Here is an 18,555-nt window from a genome sequence, read left to right on the forward strand (position 1 = left end):
TTGTAAAAACAATCACTCAAAAAATATAAAAATATATGTACGGCTTGAACTAAAATCCACTATACCCTTAGGTGGCTTAAGTTTCTTTCTTAAAAATAAAAATTTAAAGAATCCATAAATAAATAAAAAAATTAATAATTGTGACACGACTCAAAAAGTAGAAGTTGAATTTTATTTTATTTTCTTGTAACTTTCTAGTTTTTTTTTTTTTTTTTTTTGGGTTGTTTTTTCAACATTTGTAACTTTCTAGTTTAAGAATCTTCAAAAAGCAATGTGAACGAAACTATGCATTAATTAAATATGACTGCTTTATCCCCAAAAAAGAAGAAGATATAACTGCAATTACCAACCCCTTTTCTTAAAGTTTTGGATGGCAATTCATGAGGTAACAATTAATGACTTGCTTAAAGTATGAATGCATATTTTAAATGTATACTTTTTATTTTATTTTATTTTATTTTAAGAAGAAAAAAATATGAAAGTATAATTGAAAAATCTTCAATAAGAGATTTGGCTATCAATTGTATGAAAATTAATAACTATCCAGTTAAAATATATATATTTTCCTTTTGGACATAAAAACAAAATTTTAAAAAATGAAGAAATTGCAAATGAAATGTTAATCACAAATCAACTTAATCTGTACGCCGTAGAATCCAACTTGTACAATTTTTCAGTTTTAAATGTCCACATTTTTTATGAGTGCTTTTAGTAATAACCAGCGCAGACATACCAAAGTCTCATCAAGTGATTCATTTTCCTGGCCATAATTACTTGACTGAGCCTCAGATAATATTAATACCCAAAAAAAAAAAAGAATGTGAGATAATATATTTCCAAAATAATAAATAGAGAAGAACATTGGTGTGCTCACGCCAAAATAAAATTTATTAAAATTATATGATATTATTAGATATATGTGTGTGATGTTGCTCTTTAATATATGGGAAATGATATTTATACCAAATTTAGTAATTAAAATTTTGATATTCAATAATATGGTAATTTATTAATGATTACTAATTTAGTAATGCTCTACAAATCTAATAAAACAATACTACATCATTCAATACCAAAATTTTAATTAAAAAATTGAATCACTCTAGAATTATTCTTAATATATATCATCATCATCAAAGATAAATGCTCCATAATAAATACATCTTTTATTTCTCCAAAAAAAAAAAGCGCCTTTTATTTTCTCAATTTATTTTATTCAGAAGAAAATAGCGAGCAGGCTAACTTACCTTTGTTTTCCTTAAATGTGAATGTGGTGATTCTATCTATTTTTCTTATCTTAAAGTACATGAATGTAATAGATAATAAACAATTTTTTTTCCACAAAAAAGATAATAAATAAATAAATACATGAATACTAAAAATCCGCAAGTTCTTTGTTTGTTTGTTTTTTTTTTTTTTCTTTGCCTTGTTATATTCTTTTTTATTTGAAGATAAAAAGATTGGAACTAGGAATCATTTCAAGATAAAATAGCAAGTTCAATAATATATTTTAAAACATTTGGACATAACCTTTAACAAAGCAATATGGTTATCTGATTTTTTCTTTAATTTGATATATGTTAAAGACACAAAAATTTGAAATTTACAAGTAAATAATTAATTGTAGTGCAACATTTTCTAACCAAGAGTAAAACTTTAACAAGGATAATCTGGACAAAGTATTTTGATAATTTTTTTGATAAATTATCCAAAATTTCAAACAGATAATTTTAAGTTTTAACTAACTATGAGAAAATTATGAATGAAAATCGATTATAAAAAAACATTTATATAATGTCAAATGGAATCCAAAAACATCTTTCGATTCTATGTGTCATTAAATCCGCTATTATTATTGACAAAAACCATTAGAATCTTTTTGTCAATTCTATTCGTTTTCAAATCGCCGTCAATATTAATACATACCGTTAGAATCTTTTAGTCTTTAGAATCTTTTAGTCTTTAGAATCTTTTAATCAATTCGATTTGTATTCCAAATACCGCCAATAGAAATATTTAAACACTTTTTTTTTTTTTTAAAAACAAACTTCTATGAATAATTTCTTTTAATATACATAAAACAAAGGCACAAATTATACTTAAAAAGAGAAAAACTTGGCACAAATCAAATGCCATGGCCTATTATAAAAATATAAAAACCATGTTTCTATTTTTTTATTGTTTTCTTAATTGCTTTTTTCCTGTGTGGTTTTTTTTTATTCCGAATAATTTCTTATCATATAATAAATTTTTTTAAAAAAATTGTTTTTATTGAAATGAAAGGGTTGAACCGTTTCAGTAGAATTTTGCAAAGTTGCACCCCCTGCTGAAAAATGAAACTCCTTTTTCTTGCAAATACATCCAAGCAACACACCATTTCGCCATAACCGTCTGTCATAACCTTTCTTCCAAACCACCTCTCTCTCTCTCTGTGAAACGCTACCCTCCCTTACCTTCTTCTACAAACCCCGCTGCAACTCCTTCCTTGACGATCAATCCCTCATACGTTTTTCATATCGTACCCTTTTTACTCAGCACTACCACATCCATATCAACCATATCCATATGGCACATGGTGACTTATTCGAAACCTTACCAGACCCTCTTATTTGCATCATCATCTCCTTCTTGACCTTCAAAGAAGCAGCAAGAACCAGCATTCTGGCCAAGCGCTGGCGTCACCTTTGGCGTTCAACCAAAACGATCGAATTCAACGAGCGCTTCTTCATCAAACCTGCAGATCCACAAGAGACAAGAGAGAACCAGAGAAGCAACTTCATCGATTTCGCGACGCAATGGATCAAAAGCTACAAAGACAACTCCAGTATAAACCATTTCTCTCTCACCATTTCCAACCCAAAAGATCAGCTGTCCCTTCCGCTTTTGGACAAGAGCATTCCATTCTCACTTTCTCGAAAGGCCAAATCCCTCCGTCTGGATTTTACAGATCCAGCTTGGGAACAACAACAACAACAACAGCAACAAGACCACTTGGACAACCATCCTCTAGAGGCAATCGATTTGCCTTCGAATGTGTACGAGCACAGAGCTCTAGAATCTCTGGAGTTGTTCTCCTGCAAATTCGATATGTCTGAGCTGGTGAAGCTGCGCAACCTGAAACATGTGTCTTTGGGATGGGTTAGACTGTTGCTGTCTTCTCTCAAGGCCCTGTTGTCCAACTGTGTTCTGTTGGAGAGTTTGAGCCTTGTTAGATGCTGGGACATCGATCATGTTCAGGTTAAAGGGACCAGAGGCAGAAACTTGAAGCTCAAAAGTTTGGTCATCGAAAATTGCGATTTCAACGAGAACTGGTTGGAAATCGAGGCTCCCAGGCTTAAATATCTGAAATATAATGGGATGGTGAGCAGCTATTTTGATGTACAAGTTGCTGTTGATATGGAAGAGGCTGATCTCGATTTTAGGCACTATGATGGACAGGCCATTCTTGGACTTGGAGATGTTCTTTTGAGACTTCTCAACCTTCTTAACCCAACGAAATTGACTCTTTGCAGTTATTTCCTTCAGGTATAAATTTACTAACTTTTTGCTTTTATAATTTCCTTTTCGAAATTGAATTATCATATTTATATATATAAATATATATAATGGCTTTGATGTTGATAATTTGTCCATGATCATTTTCCATGGTTAATGAACCTCATTACCACCGGATATACAGTCGTAGTATAAAGTTAACATGAGACCAAAACAAAATAAAAAAATAAAATAAATTATATAGATGTTGAGTATAATTGATAGGGTATCACAAGCGGAGAAAATAGGAAGGGAACATCTCTGGACGTTAAACACTTGAAATTGAAGACTAGAATGCATAATAATGAAGGCTGGGGCATCAACTTTATGATCTATAGTTGTCCTACTTTGGAGACTCTTATAATCGATATTGGCAGCCCCGCAAACAGAATTCTTCAAGTGAGTAAACTTATATTTTATACATACATACATATATATATATATATATATATACACCAATACAATTTTGCATTTAAAGATAAAAAATTAAACAATTTTGCAATATATTATATGTTCAGGGTTTTGAAGCTCCATATAATGATGAAAATATCACATGGAGAGACCAAACATTTGGTTACGTATGCATAAAACGAACACTGAAGGTGTTTGAGATAAAGGGGTTCAAGGGATATTTAAATGAATCTTACATTGTGAAGAACGTTATCAAATACGGGCGTGTGATGGAGAAGCTGAATATATACATCTCAAATGAAGTGGATCATCAAGCTAATGGAATGAACCCAGAAGGTTACATCAGGACAGCTCGAGACATCTTAGCACAGACTCGGAAAGCATCTCCATTGCTTCAAATTTCAATCTTTACTACTACTTCTTGAGAGACAAGAAAAAACATAAGTAGCTATAATAAAATGAATATTATCCTTCTCGGATTTCAGCAACTATTTGGTGATGATATTCATATATGTGGAAAGAGGCTTGAAGTAACTATAAATCTCTAGTGCTTTTATTGATTGTAATATTGGAGTTATGAATTTATACAGTTTCTCTTATATAAACTACAGGTGTGCATGATTTAATTATATATATGTGCATGCGGCTGTGGGATATATATGATCTAAAGAATTGTTGTGGATAGAATTATACAATATATTGTTATATAGAATATTGGTATGGGATAATATATTTAATTTTTGATGCAAAAATCTAACAATTACAGTTACACATCCTCCTTCACCACTAATATATGATGCCTACAAAGAAAAACATTCTTTGGAGCACCAGTTTAGTGCCAACTAAAGAACCCTTGACACTCAAATCAGAATGAGAATTTTGAACTTTTGTGAAAAACATGGTAAAAGGAAGAGAAAATTATATGTATACTTATATGATGATGTAGAGCATCTCTAATGGTTTTTTCCATTGGAGCTTATGTGTTAAAGAGATTTAGAAGGTGTTAAAACTTAGGCGATATAGTATCTATCAATAAACAATGTTTATTTAAGTTTTTTCTCTACTGGATTCTGTTTAAAATTTAAAATAGAATGAATTGGCATGTTGAGAGAAAAAAAGAGAGGAAAGAGGAGAGAGAAAAAAATCACGAATTGATGAGGAGAGAGAAAAGAAGATAGGTTGAATCTATGAGTCATATGTCTAACAAACCTTTTGCAAATAGAGAATTTGTTAGACAGCTTCTATTTTTTTTTTCTTTTTGGTCACCTCGTCTTAACTTAAGTACCTTTTGCATAGCATCATAAATAAGATTTTTTTAAAAGGCTATATATCAATCTCATATTATAAAAATTTTTCTAATGAACATTTCATTGGAGATGCTTTTAGAATCCTTTTTAAAAGACCTTAAAAGAGGATTTCAAAATAAAAAATAAAAAAATAAAAATATTATTTAGAAATAGAAAAATATTTTAATTAGAATTTAAAATTTTTTAAATTTGGATAATTCAAATAAATTAAAATATAAAATCTTAATTGTTTTACGCTGTTTAATTAATCATACTTTTATTTGTTATCCAGATATCTAAAAAGTAATGAAATATATTCTTCTACATTAATTTATTTATAATTTGAATCATATGCATAATATACGATTTTCTTGCTTATGAGAAGAAGAAGGCAACGGCTATGTTTTTTCAAATTTGTGATCACGATGATAGCTAGCTAGCGTAATATTGAACTAGTACAAGTAATTGTTTTAAATGTATATAATATTGCAGAAGCCAACAGGTTGGAAACTAAAACTTGAGGAGTTTCAAAATAATTATACTTAACATGGAAATGAAAGAAATTTTACATGCACTTTGCTTACTTCATTAATAAAAACAAAATTACAAAAAAGGACTACAATACAACCTTCTTCTAACAGCAAAAGAAGACGAGATTTAGGCCAAAAGAGGTGAGGCTAAATCAATATTATTCCTATATAACAATCAGCCAAGAAAAAAAAAAAAAAAATTAGCAATCGAATTGCATTTTGCTGAAACCCACTGTACATTACAACAACTAAAATTAGAAAACTTTTTTGTATAGATCATGCAGCTGCATAGAGACACACTCCCAACGAGGATGAGTGTTAGCAAATAAGATTGCATTATCACAAGTTAACAATCTCCAACCACCTTTTGAAACTTCCTTTCTCCAACCTTTAGAAATTGCAAGATCAACAGCCCACTCTAAACCAAAATATTCAGCAACTTCATCCTTAAACTTCAAAATTTTCTTGGACAACAGTTTTTGAGTCCCTTTGTAGATATAAGAGTAATCCCACCTGGCTCCAATCTAACACTGCCATGTGGTGGTGCGGGACCCATTACTAGTATATGACAATGTTTGATTGGATCCGAGCCAACTCAATTTCACAATAAGATGGGCTACATTTTCTTTTGCCCCATATAAAAGCCGAGGGTGATATGCTCTGAGAGGATCGGAAACTTTTACTTTTTTAATAAAAGAAAAAAAGAAAATCTTTCTCTTTTTTTTTTTTTTTTTTTAAATGCTTTTTTCTACCATGTACTATGTACAAGTGGAAATATGAGTCTATTAAAAAAAAAAAAAAAGGAAGAAAAAAATGGTTATTTTTCCCCTAAAAATCTATAATGGGCTCTCCAATGGTTAAGTTTCGCTCTACAGTCCATGGCAAGTTAAAGAGCTTGGCCATGATAAATTTGAAGATCTTGTTGACATTTATGTTGTGGGTTGCACTTGAGAAAAATAGGGTTGCCTTCATTGCCTTTGCATATGCCCTTGCCTGTATTTTAATACATATAATATTTATATATAAAAAAAAAAATGAAAATTCCAGGTTAGATTCGATTTCTGGCTAATCCCATGTGAATTCCTTGATTAAAAACAATAAGGAAAAAACTTTATACTTATTTTAATTTAAAGATGGTTCTTTGATGCAATTAAACAAAAGCAATAAATTAATTTTGTAGATAAAATCCAGCTTCTGCTACTTTAATCAATACGTGGGTGGCCCATAGTGCTTATGTTTAACGCGGAGAGAGAAGTGTACGGGTTGGAAAATGTTTGCGTCAAGATTTGACAAAACCCTCCCAACATTCTTCACGTTCACATCAAATATATATATATATATATATATATGTACACACACATTAGTCAGATTCTCTTCTAATATGAAGTTTCTAGTATCAGTTTTTTTTATTAGCTTTAATACATATTAAAAAAATTAAAATTAAAAAATAATAAAATATAAATTTAATTAAAATCCTATTTAATGAAATTAAACTTTTATAACATCAAATTATTAATTGATAAATATGATTTAAAATTTCTAATGTAAAAATTTTGATATTAAAATTCAATTTAAATCTGATTGATATATATATATATATATATTCAAATATACATTGACAAATCATGGGCTATTACTCTTTACACTTTTCTAAACATATGCACTCTATTGTTTTTAACTGGTTTACTAACCTATATTGGACATGTATATCCAAATTACATGCAACTTATAAATTATACTACTCGAATAATATATAATTGGACAAGGATGTTTATCATGGCAAAATTACTGTTTTTACTTTGTTAAAGTTGGATTGAGATAGACAAAAAAATAAAAAAATAAAAAATTATTGAACTATTGTCACTTGAGCTTATATAGTTTGAAGTAGTTTATGAAATTTATTGCTTATGTGGAAACTCGAATATAAATAAGTAATTAAGTTAATTACCTGGGTCACAATTGTCCACTGCAAATCTGGAGGAAGTCTAACGAAATCGTCGAATTTAGTCCCTATTAGTATAGGAATCGCTGTCTACAAATTAATGATGAGATTGAAAAAAAAAAATTAATTAGAAACTTTATAGAAATTTTCATTATTAATGCATTTAAAAAAAAAAAAAAACTCCTTTATATAGCTAGAGGTCCATTTATGATGAACAGTGACCCATCAGGGCTCCACTCTGGAAAGAAAATTCATGCCATCATTTTTATGGACCAAAAGTACTCTATTTACGATGAATGCAAAACATGAATCTTTGGGAACTCTAAATTTTCATCAATATGCTAAAGAAAAAGTAAATTCATTGCCACTCAAATTCATGCTTTTTCCAGTCTTTCATTTTTGCCGAAACCATGAAAGAAACAACTTTAACATCCTTTTAGACATTCAATTATTAGTTTATATATCAACAACAATGAAGTTTATTTTATTTTTCTTTAAGTACAGAAATTCGAATTTGAGATTATTGTTTAAGAGACAGCGACAATGAAGTCACTGAAAGCCTTTGCAGTTAATCAGAGACCTTTCTCTATATATGTCACTGATATAACACTCTAACTGCTCTTTTTCCCTCCTAAAAAGCAAGTTAAGAGGATAATATATGATATTACTCCACAGAAATCAGTGTGCTAAATGATTATGTTGCAAAAAAAGGAATAATGATGAATCATAATTAGTTTGGGAAAAAAAAGTATTTAATTAGTACCTGATTCCATTTTCTTGCTTGACTATACCATCCAACAACACTGCAGAGAGTATACAGAAAGAATTCAAGGTTCAAATAGTTTAAACATAATTATCAACTTAATTAATTGCAATTAAACTCTAAAACTACTTAGCTAGCTAGCCAGAGAAAGAGGAATTACCTATTTAGAGTACATCGACTTGTAAGATCAAACATGAACAAAATTGCTACTGCATCTTTGCAAGCGATTGGAATATGATCCACCGATCCTTTATCACCTAAAAAACCAACACAAACACTTTGGTCTTTCTTTTCTGCCAAAGAAAAACGAGAAAATCCCACCAAATTAACTAAGAACCGTACATATATATATATACCTCCTACGTCCCAAATCCTGAAGGAAATTCGAGCTCCTTGAACTGCTAATGTTTTATCCATCAAATTCAGTCCTGTCATCTCCAAGCTTCTCTTTTCCTGCTCATCCCCAACATATTTGACCTTCAAAACCGAAAGAAAAAGGAAAAAAAATTAAGTACCCATTTGCAACAACAATAAAAAATAATAACAATAATAATAATAAAAAAAAAACAGACAAAACAGAGGAAAACAGAGAGAGATGAAAACAGAGAAATATCTAATATTCACTTACAACAAAGCTTGTTTTTCCAATCTGACAATCACCCAGCAAGCTGATCTTCAAAGTCACTGAATCCTGATCCGTGTCATACACGCCGCCGCCGCACGTGGTGGTGGGTTCGTCAGAGACAGTGCCATCCTCTGCCACTTCCAGCAACGGCGACGAAGAAGAGCGCCGCTGCAACCTCCGGTACCGGCTTGACCTTCCTGTGGAGCAGACGACGATTCTATCCCATATGAACTTGAAGAAGTGGCCAATCACAGACACCCTTTCCACTATGCTCCACCGGACGTCGAGATGGACCACTTTTTTACAAAGCTGAGTCATGTTCCTTGTGGATTCATGAAGGATTTTGGCCATTAAAACTGAAGCTTTTTTTCTGGTTTTGTCATAGATTTGTTGTGTGTTTGCGTTTGAATTCTTTTTTGTTTTTGCTTTTGTTTTTTATTTTTCGCAATGTTTTTTTGTTTTTGTTTCTCTTTTTGGGTAATGCTTTTCTAACTAACCCAACGCTAGGAAGACGACTGCGGTATTTAGATAAGACGGTTGACCGGTATTTTTGTCTGAATTCCTATATAGTCCACTATGCCGGCTCCTTGGGTTCGACGCAGAATAGGGGTCTCATGGTCATTTTATCGGTTAAGAGTGTGGCAGAATCAGATACGAGGGTAGGTTGGTAATTTCAGTTAAAGCAAAAGCAAAGAAGGGTATCTTGGTCATTTCAGGGAGAAGAAAAATGTTATTTATTTATTTATTTATTTTTTTAATACATAAAAAACAAGTAAAAAGGGATGAAAAACTTTGTCCACATACACAGAGAACAGAGCACAGAGCATCTTTTGATGTGTTTATGAGATAAGAAAATTAAGAATATGATATTAAAATACAAGCTAATGGTTTTGGGTGTGGAGCTGCTATTGTGGATAATAGTGTTGGTATGAGTGACATTTTTTTGTCCTATTTCTTCTTGGCAGCAAATCTAATAAAACTCCCTTTTTTTCCCCCAACATTGAGAAAATTACAATACAATCCAGGTTTGGCGGATTGCTTTTCAATATTTATTTCATGGAAATTTGACTAGTTTCTTAATTTTGTTAAAAAAAAAATAAATTTTATTTTCTTCCCCACAAAAACCACTTGAAAGTGAAGAGCTTTTGTAATTTAAATCTAAATTTATTTTCGAAACTCCTCAACCATATCAAAGTAATAGATTTGCCATTATAATAGTTGATAAATACTATACAATCTTGACACGACAAACCGTCATAATATAATATAATGAACTCACCTATTAGCTTTATGTTATTATAATCTCATTATATAGTATTAGTTGGAACAAAAAGTATATAAATTAATAAAATTTGTACACGTTAAAAAAATAAAAGTCATTTGGTGGCATGATTTATGACACAAAGAATAAGAAATTTTATCCTTTTTATTGGTAGATCTAGATCAGAGAATTTGGAAGCTTTGGGGAATAAAGGCAAAAGCTTCAAGCACCGTTGAATGACCATGTTTACCCCTCTATTCCTCCCCTATTTTCTGTTCTTGCTTTCCCACGTAGAGTACAAGAGAAGGAAAACAAAATCACTTTTGGTTTTTCATCGAGTGCATTGAAGCTTCGTCTTTACTCATTCTCCATATTTCTTATCCGTTTTGATCATATACAAAGGAATATTTCAATATGGCATCAATGTTTTGGTGTTTTTGGCCATTGACTATATGTAAAGAAGTTGCTTTTTTTTTTAGCTTTAATTTAGAATTAAGAGGGGTAACCAAAAAAAAAAAAAATCATATACGATGAGGTCCAATAGTTACATAATTTATAATTTATAATGGTAGAGTTGAAATTTTCCATCTCTAATATAAAAAGAATAAAAAATTCAATACATTGGATAATTTGTATTTTTCATAAATGCCCCTGTTATAACATCGAAAGTTCAAAATAATAATAATAAAAGCAAAAAAATTCCCCTTTATTGCTAAGTAGTTTCCTACCTAGCTTCCTATTTGACAAAAAACAGTAACTATTTGGAAGTTTAACATATCTTTGTATTGAAAGTTTCCATGCTTTCTCAAAAGGGTGAAGTCTCTTTTCAACATCCATATCAGTTTATTATTGTAATAAACGCAATAGTTTTCTCTGATTTTGGTCTATACCCAATAAAGAAAAATATAAATATGTAGTTTCATAATTTGTCTTTTTATGCGTAAGGTTCATTTCTATTATATATAGTATATAGCCATTTTAATTGTTAATTTTGGGAAGGTAAATAGGTATTCAATTAGGTGAGGGAGGCGCCTAGACAGGTCCATGGTTTAGACAATTGGGCATAAAGGATTAACACAGCTTAACCAATTATAATATTCTCAAGCCACCTAATTAACTAGAATTATTTATTTTTTTAAATTTTTTTTATTTCGTATATCTATATTGGAGGCATTGTAGGTCATGAAGTTGGGTAGACTGTGGAAAACGACACAACCAATACAATATGTATCTTAATCTTATCAAGTTTATATAAATATATATGTTATAAAATATCTTATGTTAATAATTATAAATTTGAGGGTGATTAAGGACCACAACAAATGGTCTTATTAAAGCATGGCAGAAAACTTAGAAAAAATTGCAAGGTAGAAAAAAAAAAAAAAAAAAACATGATTAGGTGTACGCAGATTTCAGTGCTACAAATATTGATGCTCATCACACGTGTTGACAAATCGAAAGAGAAATAGAAAAAGGCTAAAAAGTTTATCAAAAAAAAAAAAAAGAAAAAAAAAAAGCTACCTAGTTTGACAATGAAACCACATATAAAATAGAATTGACTCATGGGTCCCTCCCAAATTTGGTTTCTATTACATGTCAAAAAATAAGATTTTTGAGAATTTTGTGATCGGATTTAAAGTGGGTTACCCAAGATTTTGGATACTATTAGTTTCGAATAATATTATAAACATATAATTGAGTGGCAAAACTAGGTGTGAATAAACAAATTTTTAGTCATTTTTATAATTTCCAATGATTGAAATATATATTTCAAGTGCATCCTTGTAAATTTATTTTAATTTCGAATAAATTCGTGTATATATATATATATGTTGCATAGTTACATAAGATAAAGCAGTACATAGATGATAGTACTAATTTACAACAATCAAATGATGAAACAATTGTAAGATAGAAAAATAAAATGGAAAGAAAAAGAGATTTATAGCATACTTGTTGTCATCATGATGTCAATTTATTTATTTGTTTTTGGAATTTAAAGGTAAAACAACAAAGCAACAAGTTTTTATCAAAAAAAGAAAAAAACAAAAAGGGAAAAAGTTGGATGAAATTGTGGCTTGCATGGAATGGGGGACATGTTGGATCTTGAAAAGGATTAGTCCAAGATTTGAAAGGATGAGGATGACCTTTCCTCAGTCACTTTCCCCTATTATTCTGCTTGGGCCTTGGATTAAAAGCCCATTATTTCACGCTCAGTTTTGTAAGACCAGCAACATTTCTGGACCAAGAACGGGAACGGGGCTTATCTGAGCTTTTTCTGAAATTCGATTCCGTTTAGATAAAATAAACGATGCCGTTTCTATTCGATTAAGAACATAGCGCGCCATCAATGGATTGAAAAACAGCAATAAACTGTGTTAAAACACTGAAACTTTGATTTCTAAAAATGCTTTTGTAAAATTGATATAGGGAAAGAAGAAATTGTGGAATTCCTTGGAGTTGGAGGCTTTGAGTTGAGGAAGATTATATACTACTCCAGTCTCCAGTACTAACTCTATCTCCATTGTTGAAGAAGCCCTAGTCAAGGTACTTTTTGTTTTTTTTTTGTGTGTGTGTGTGTGTGTGTGATGGTATTCTTCGCATCAGATTCATGTATACCTTCTTTACAATGCCAATGGATATCTCTGATGTCGGTTATGTCAAAAGCCACCTTGCTATACACAACCCCTTTCAGTTAAATTCCATTACTTGTAGTTGCTGTGTGCATTTAAAAAAAATATATATATATATATATATATATATATATATATATATATTTGTTAAGTTGGATTGGATTTCTTAAGTTCAAAGAAAAAATCGTCTCAGGAGATACGTGTTTTATATGATTATATCACTTTCTCAGACCATTATTTAATAAATTCTCCTTTTTATTTTTTATTTTCTTTGGGTGTGGTTATGGTGCATTAGTAATTTGGCCTCAATGTTTATGGCAGTTTTGCGTGTGATGGGTTTTTATGGCCTTTTAGATGACTGTTTAACCGGTTGGTCATCTAATTGAGGTGGGTTTAATTTACGTAGGCTGAATATTTTGATTTCAGGTGGTTCTAGTTAGGAAATATTTACTCAGATTTTGGTTTTGTTTGTTTATTTTTTTTCTAGTTCAGTTTTGACTGTATGTAAGTTTACATGATTTTGGGTAGTTTTAGGAATTTGAAAGTTAATGGGTGATCGGCTTTTGGGCTAGATGAAAAACAATGATGTTCTGAAACATTTTAGGATTTGCATAAGTGCTACACTGGTTCCTATTGTGTTTTTATGATAAAAGATAGTCAAACCTAGAATATTATGAGTTTACAAGTTTCTTGGTTCCTATTGTGTTTTTAGGATAAAAGATAGTCAAACTTAGAATATTATGAGTTTACACGTTTCTTTGTCTTTTCTTTTTTCAAACAAATTGTTTACATAAATTTTCTTTTCAAATGGTTTTTTGTAACACAATTTTCTTTTCAAATGGTTTTTTGTTTTGTTACTACTGAATCATAAGTTCATAACAATGTATACTGGATTATGTACAGAAATGCCAATGGATTCAGAAGTTGATACTCTTGAGGAGAAACTTACATCTCTACTTGGTCAGCTCCAAATCGAGTGTGGTATTTTTGAAAGAATGGTCTACAAAAACAAGAACCAGCATAGGCGCTGCTCCTACTTTCAGTATCTATTGAAGGTTTACAGTTATGACTTTATATTTTTAATGCCCTTTTGTTTTTTCCATTTGGTTTGTTGTGAAAATTGTTAATGGGTGGAGGAAAGAACATCTTTGAGATGTTATTTTGCTAACAAGATGCACAAATCTCACTTTAAGCAAGCCAAATAGCAGTTATAAATTGTATGTTATGTGTAGCTGATATCACGTTTTTGGGGTAGGTAAGAAGGGATTTGAGACTTCTACAATCAGCTAAGTTGGAAGATATACTCAATTCTTGCTTTGAAGTTATCACTGGGAGAAGACCTAGACAGAAGGTGCATCTTTTAGAGAGGTAAAAATCTTTTTCTTTGTTTTTTGTGTTTGGCTTTGTGTTCTTCCTCCTATTATCATTCCTAATTAGATAATAGATTGGCATTGCCATATGCATTGCTATGTATGAAGTATACAAAAATGATTGAGAATTTTCTATAAAACCATTCTAGGATCATTTTTAATTCATAGAATTACAAAACAAAAGTAGAACCTATTGTACAGTTGTTCGCATTATCCACTGTGGAAATCTAGTAACGTAGTATCTGCAACATTTATATGTATTTTATTTTTATATAATATATCTAATAATTGTTGATGCATGTTAAAATAAACTTTTTTGTTATTTAGTTATAATTATTAGTTGGATTTCAATTAAAAAAATGTTACAAATTGCTTCATATTTTCATGACTCTTTTACTGTGCAAGTGAACATGCATAGAATGTTCACATTTTCATGAAAAGTGAATGTACTCATATGTGACATTTAATTGTCATTGCTTTAGATAATTAGGGATTGTTGAATCTGAAGTTCCATATCAGATTTGATTTATTTAGTCGATATATTGGATTAAATACATGGAAGACTGGTGTCTTGCACTCTACCATGTGGCAATCAACTGCTGTATCAATTTTTCATTGTTGAACAAAGGAACAGCCAACCTTTTAAAGCAATACTTGTCATGCTGAATATTTTATTTTTGTCAGTTTCAAAATTTAGATTGTGTCATTTATATGACAGAATATTCATAGACTTATTCATGTGGATAACATTAATATGATTATCTTGCAGTTTGAAGAGAAGAAAATGTGAGGGTGAAAAATATAATTTCATGGATCGTCTTTTGGGAGCTGCACGCCTTCTATCACAGGTGTTACGATGTCTTGTTATGTTGTTCCTCTTCTTTCTTTATGCTTATTGAAATTTCATAGTAGTTGATGCTATCTTCTCTCCATCTCTGTGAAATTAGAAATCATATCCATGCAACCATCCACAGATCTGTCTCACTTGCACCTTATTTTATCTTCCCATCTATTTTTGAATAGTACTTAAACTAGTGGAGGCATTTTTTAAAATAAATAAATAAAAGCTGATTCTTTGGTACAGAATGACTTTGATTTTGTGCCTGTCCTTAAATAATATTGCGTAGTTGCATTTTTTGGAGTCTCTGCTACTTATATGTCTCAATGCTTCTGTTAGTTGCTTCATTTGGTTGTTTTCCCTGTTGTAATTCTGGGCATACTAAAACAAGAATGAATTCAATATCCTCGATTTCTTATTAGCTCTTGAAATTTGTTAAAATTGCAACTGGTTTAAGATCCAAATATTCATATTGTTAAGGAAGATAACTGCAGTTGCAGATACAAACAGAATGATAACAAGAAACTTCTTAAAGTCATGGTGAGATTACAGTTAAGGTTAGAAGATCACTAGAAAACTGCTTTTATCAAGTAAACTTGTGCTGAGACAGTTTATAGTTGCCTACTGAGTCAGATTTTGAATATCTATTTTAGAACTTGGCCCTCTAAGGCAGCACAAAACTTTATGGAGTTTTGGTGTGCCAGAAGTCAATTCTTGATGGCGTTGTATTTCTCTTTCTGAAATTCAGGATTTTGTAACGTTGTTATATTTAGTGGATGATCGTTCTTTTGATTCTTTGAGTGTCTTGTACCGGTACATTATCTAGTCCCATTCTAAAAGTGAAAATAAGTGATTCATCCTAGAGGTTTTCCAATGCGACTACATGCATGTTTTTAGTGGTGAACTGGTGATACTCTGCGGTCTTTAAAAATTTTCTTCTCCCTTTGAACTAGATTCTGTTGCAGTCTTTATCAGCTTGAACTGTTTTAACCAACTAACCAAGTCTAATATGATTTTCTCATGTTAATATAAGTTCTTCTCTTTTGCAGATGGTTGAGCCAATGTTGAAGGCATCCATGTATCCTTTATTTGTTGTTAAATTTGGCCTTTTATTGTTTCTTATAAGATAGAACAAGATTCTGAATCTTGATGGCTCACATGGTTTAATTTGTCTGGCAGTCAAAGTAACTCATGAATAGACATGCTTTTAAGGTGAATCAGTATGGACCATGCTTATAATTCTTTGTTATCTTTTTGTCTAATCCAATTTGTCCCATGTCATGTTCTTTTACATGTTTATATATTCGGGTAGCCTATTCCTTGTGCCCTTTCTGAATTAGTGGGTTTTGTAAGACATTTTTCTTGGAAAATCATTTCATACTATGTCATTTTGTTCTAAAATTTGTTTATAATATCTTCATTAACGTTCTTACTTATGCTATTTTCGAAAGAAAGCCACAAATCTAGCTTCTAAAGCCAATGATTCCATAAATATTAAGCGTCTAGCAGAGCTACAATTTGCCAATTTCTTTTGATTTTTATTTTAGTATTTACTGTTTTGTGCCAATGTCCTCTAGATTCACTTTTACAACAAAATGTTTTTCAGCTGAGTCATGTAGGGAAGAAATGGTAAATCATTTGAAAATTCCCTTGACTATCTTACTCGCTCGATCATTTTTCATGGGATTTTCGCAGACAATTTTGGCTTTACTTGCTCGCATCCAATTTTGGATTGTCTTACTTATGCTATTTTCAAAAGAAAGCCATAAATCTAGCTTCTAAAGCCAATGATTCCATAAATATTAAGCATCTAGCAGAGCTACAATTTGCCAATTTCTTTTGATTTTTATTTTAGTATTCACTGTTTTGTGCCAATGTCCTCTAGATTCACTTTTACAACAAAATGTTTTTCAGCTGAGTCATGTAGGGAAGAAATGGTAAATCATTTGAAAATTCCCTTGACTATCTTACAGTGAGATATCTATCTTGCTTGCCCGATCATTTTTCATGGGATTTTCTCAGACAATTTTGGCTTTACTTGCTCGCATCCGAGTTTTGGTCCAACAAGTAAGTTCCAAAATTTTTTCCTGTAACATCAAAATGTTGAAATTCTGAGAGTAAATTTCAGGTGGAGATGGGAAACATGGTTTTTGTGAATGTTGATTCTGCATATGCTAGTGCCTCATGGTTTGCATGTCGTAAGTACAAATTTCAGCTTTCCCTATGGCTCAACTTCTGTTTGCTTTTTCTCTACAGATATTACTTGATGTTGTTTCAGTATTCAACATGGTTTCTTCTCTTTCCCGAAAGAAGCAATCTGTAAAAATAACTCAAGATGGACTTGAGGTCAGTCTTTTCATGTAGACCTTTTGCACAGTATTTTGATTAGCGATTAGTTGGAGTGCCTTTGTCCTTGCTATTAGGTTCCGCCGTTGTCTAATGCATGACTGATGCAGGTCTTCAGGGAGATCTTCCCAACAAAAGAGGAATTTGCCACCTTAGAGTGTGTATGGAAATCGGATAAGTTTATATTACTTGAAAGAAAGCATAAGAGTGATATTTCAAGTCATGATGAGGATCCTGAAGGGAATGCATCTATACCAGCATTATCTCTAAAGTATCAAAGTCTTGATTCTTTCCTTGGAGGTATAAAAAGCATGACATGTTTTTCTTATATTGTATGTCTTTCCCTCAAAACATTGGTTTTGTTTATGGGGACCTTGGGGCCATTTTGATTCTGAACTTGTGGCTTGTGCAGATGAACCTCATTCCAAAAGGATGGACGAAGACCATGCAGCCAAAAAAGATCTAACTCACACTCAGGAGGGCAATACTGATTTGTCTCCAGGTGTCTCCATTGGAGATGACGATGGGAAGGTGGTTGAAGGTTGTTCAAAGGTAGGAGACGCTTCAAGCATTGAAGAGATCCCTAGCAAGGAATTCCCACAAGGCGGCTTGCTTCCGGGTACAAGCTCCTTTCCAAGTTCAAATGCTTCTTCGAAACTGCAGTCTGGATCAAGAAGAGTGGCATTTGTATCAGTTAAAAATCCACAACCATCGGCATGTAGTGTAAGCGGAATTCATTTAAAGCAAACAGAAAGCAAAAGTGATAGCAAGGAAGATGCGTTTTTTAGTTTACTCAGTGCTGGAAACACTAAGGATAGTCTCTTCTAAGTACCATTATTCATTAATTAATAAGCACTTTAGTGATATAACATATATATATAGCTTTGCTATGCTGCATATATATATATATATATATATATTTTTTTTTTCCTTCCCTTCTCTAATATATTTGTTGGCTTGAATGGTGGGCAAAAATACCTGACGGGCTTCTCTCAGTGCCATTTTTCAGGAATTGG

The 18,555-nt window shown here is 31.3% G+C and overlaps 3 protein-coding genes across 6 annotated transcripts; 2 read left to right on the top strand and 1 right to left on the bottom strand.

The window, feature by feature from the left end:
• Nucleotides 1-2,464: 2,464 nt before the first annotated feature.
• On the top strand, nucleotides 2,465-3,604 carry LOC107432112 (putative F-box/LRR-repeat protein At1g56400). Its single transcript, XM_016043182.4, has one exon. It carries the CDS (start codon nucleotides 2,566-2,568, stop codon nucleotides 3,529-3,531), a length of 966 nt encoding a protein of 321 aa, XP_015898668.3. The 5' UTR covers nucleotides 2,465-2,565; the 3' UTR covers nucleotides 3,532-3,604.
• Nucleotides 3,605-5,785: 2,181 nt separating this feature from the next.
• LOC107432185 (septum-promoting GTP-binding protein 1) lies at nucleotides 5,786-9,595 on the bottom strand. Of its 2 annotated transcripts, XM_048467552.2 has the most exons (6): nucleotides 9,095-9,594; nucleotides 8,823-8,943; nucleotides 8,627-8,723; nucleotides 8,467-8,506; nucleotides 7,710-7,793; nucleotides 5,786-6,754 (listed from the first exon to the last, which is right to left on the bottom strand). In XM_048467552.2, the coding sequence occupies exons 1-6, from the start codon at nucleotides 9,440-9,442 to the stop codon at nucleotides 6,590-6,592; spliced, it is 855 nt and encodes a 284-aa protein (XP_048323509.1). In that variant the 5' UTR covers nucleotides 9,443-9,594; the 3' UTR covers nucleotides 5,786-6,589. The 2 variants fall into 2 exon arrangements, with proteins under 2 accessions (XP_048323509.1, XP_048323510.1); XM_048467553.2 differs by lacking the exons at nucleotides 5,786-6,754; nucleotides 7,710-7,793 and adding an exon at nucleotides 7,892-8,334 and having other exon boundaries at nucleotides 9,095-9,595.
• A 2,997-nt stretch (nucleotides 9,596-12,592) lies between these two features.
• LOC107432211 (uncharacterized) lies at nucleotides 12,593-18,467 on the top strand. Of its 3 annotated transcripts, XM_016043309.4 has the most exons (10): nucleotides 12,595-12,899; nucleotides 13,307-13,372; nucleotides 13,889-14,040; nucleotides 14,241-14,353; nucleotides 15,125-15,203; nucleotides 16,243-16,271; nucleotides 17,167-17,260; nucleotides 17,450-17,539; nucleotides 17,650-17,839; nucleotides 17,952-18,467. In XM_016043309.4, exons 3-10 carry the CDS (start codon nucleotides 13,891-13,893, stop codon nucleotides 18,365-18,367), a joined length of 1,161 nt encoding a protein of 386 aa, XP_015898795.2. In that variant the 5' UTR covers nucleotides 12,595-12,899; nucleotides 13,307-13,372; nucleotides 13,889-13,890; the 3' UTR covers nucleotides 18,368-18,467. The 3 variants fall into 3 exon arrangements, with proteins under 3 accessions (XP_015898804.2, XP_015898795.2, XP_015898787.2); XM_016043318.4 differs by lacking the exon at nucleotides 13,307-13,372 and having other exon boundaries at nucleotides 12,593-12,899; nucleotides 17,991-18,467; XM_016043301.4 differs by lacking the exon at nucleotides 13,307-13,372 and having other exon boundaries at nucleotides 12,596-12,899.
• The last annotated feature ends 88 nt before the right edge of the window (nucleotides 18,468-18,555 follow it).

This window comes from Ziziphus jujuba, chromosome 1 (assembly GCF_031755915.1).
Source record: "Ziziphus jujuba cultivar Dongzao chromosome 1, ASM3175591v1".
Classification (NCBI taxonomy): domain Eukaryota; kingdom Viridiplantae; phylum Streptophyta; class Magnoliopsida; order Rosales; family Rhamnaceae; genus Ziziphus; species Ziziphus jujuba.

What these genes read in the sequence shown, in the direction of transcription:
- LOC107432112 (XM_016043182.4), top strand. Translation starts at nt 2,566, where the DNA reads ATGGCACATGGTGACTTATTCGAAACCTTACCAGACCCTCTTATTTGC.
- LOC107432185 (XM_048467552.2), bottom strand. Translation starts at nt 9,442, where the DNA reads ATGGCCAAAATCCTTCATGAATCCACAAGGAACATGACTCAGCTTTGT. An exon ending in CAGGATTTGGGACGTAGGAG is followed by an intron (nt 8,724 to 8,822) that starts GTATATATATAT and finishes TTGGTTTTTTAG; the next exon opens with GTGATAAAGGATCGGTGGAT. An exon ending in AAGCAAGAAAATGGAATCAG is followed by an intron (nt 7,794 to 8,466) that starts GTACTAATTAAA and finishes ATTAATTTGTAG; the next exon opens with ACAGCGATTCCTATACTAAT.
- LOC107432211 (XM_016043309.4), top strand. Translation starts at nt 13,891, where the DNA reads ATGCCAATGGATTCAGAAGTTGATACTCTTGAGGAGAAACTTACATCT. An exon ending in AAGGTGCATCTTTTAGAGAG is followed by an intron (nt 14,354 to 15,124) that starts GTAAAAATCTTT and finishes ATTATCTTGCAG; the next exon opens with TTTGAAGAGAAGAAAATGTG. An exon ending in TCCGAGTTTTGGTCCAACAA is followed by an intron (nt 17,261 to 17,449) that starts GTAAGTTCCAAA and finishes TTTTCTCTACAG; the next exon opens with ATATTACTTGATGTTGTTTC.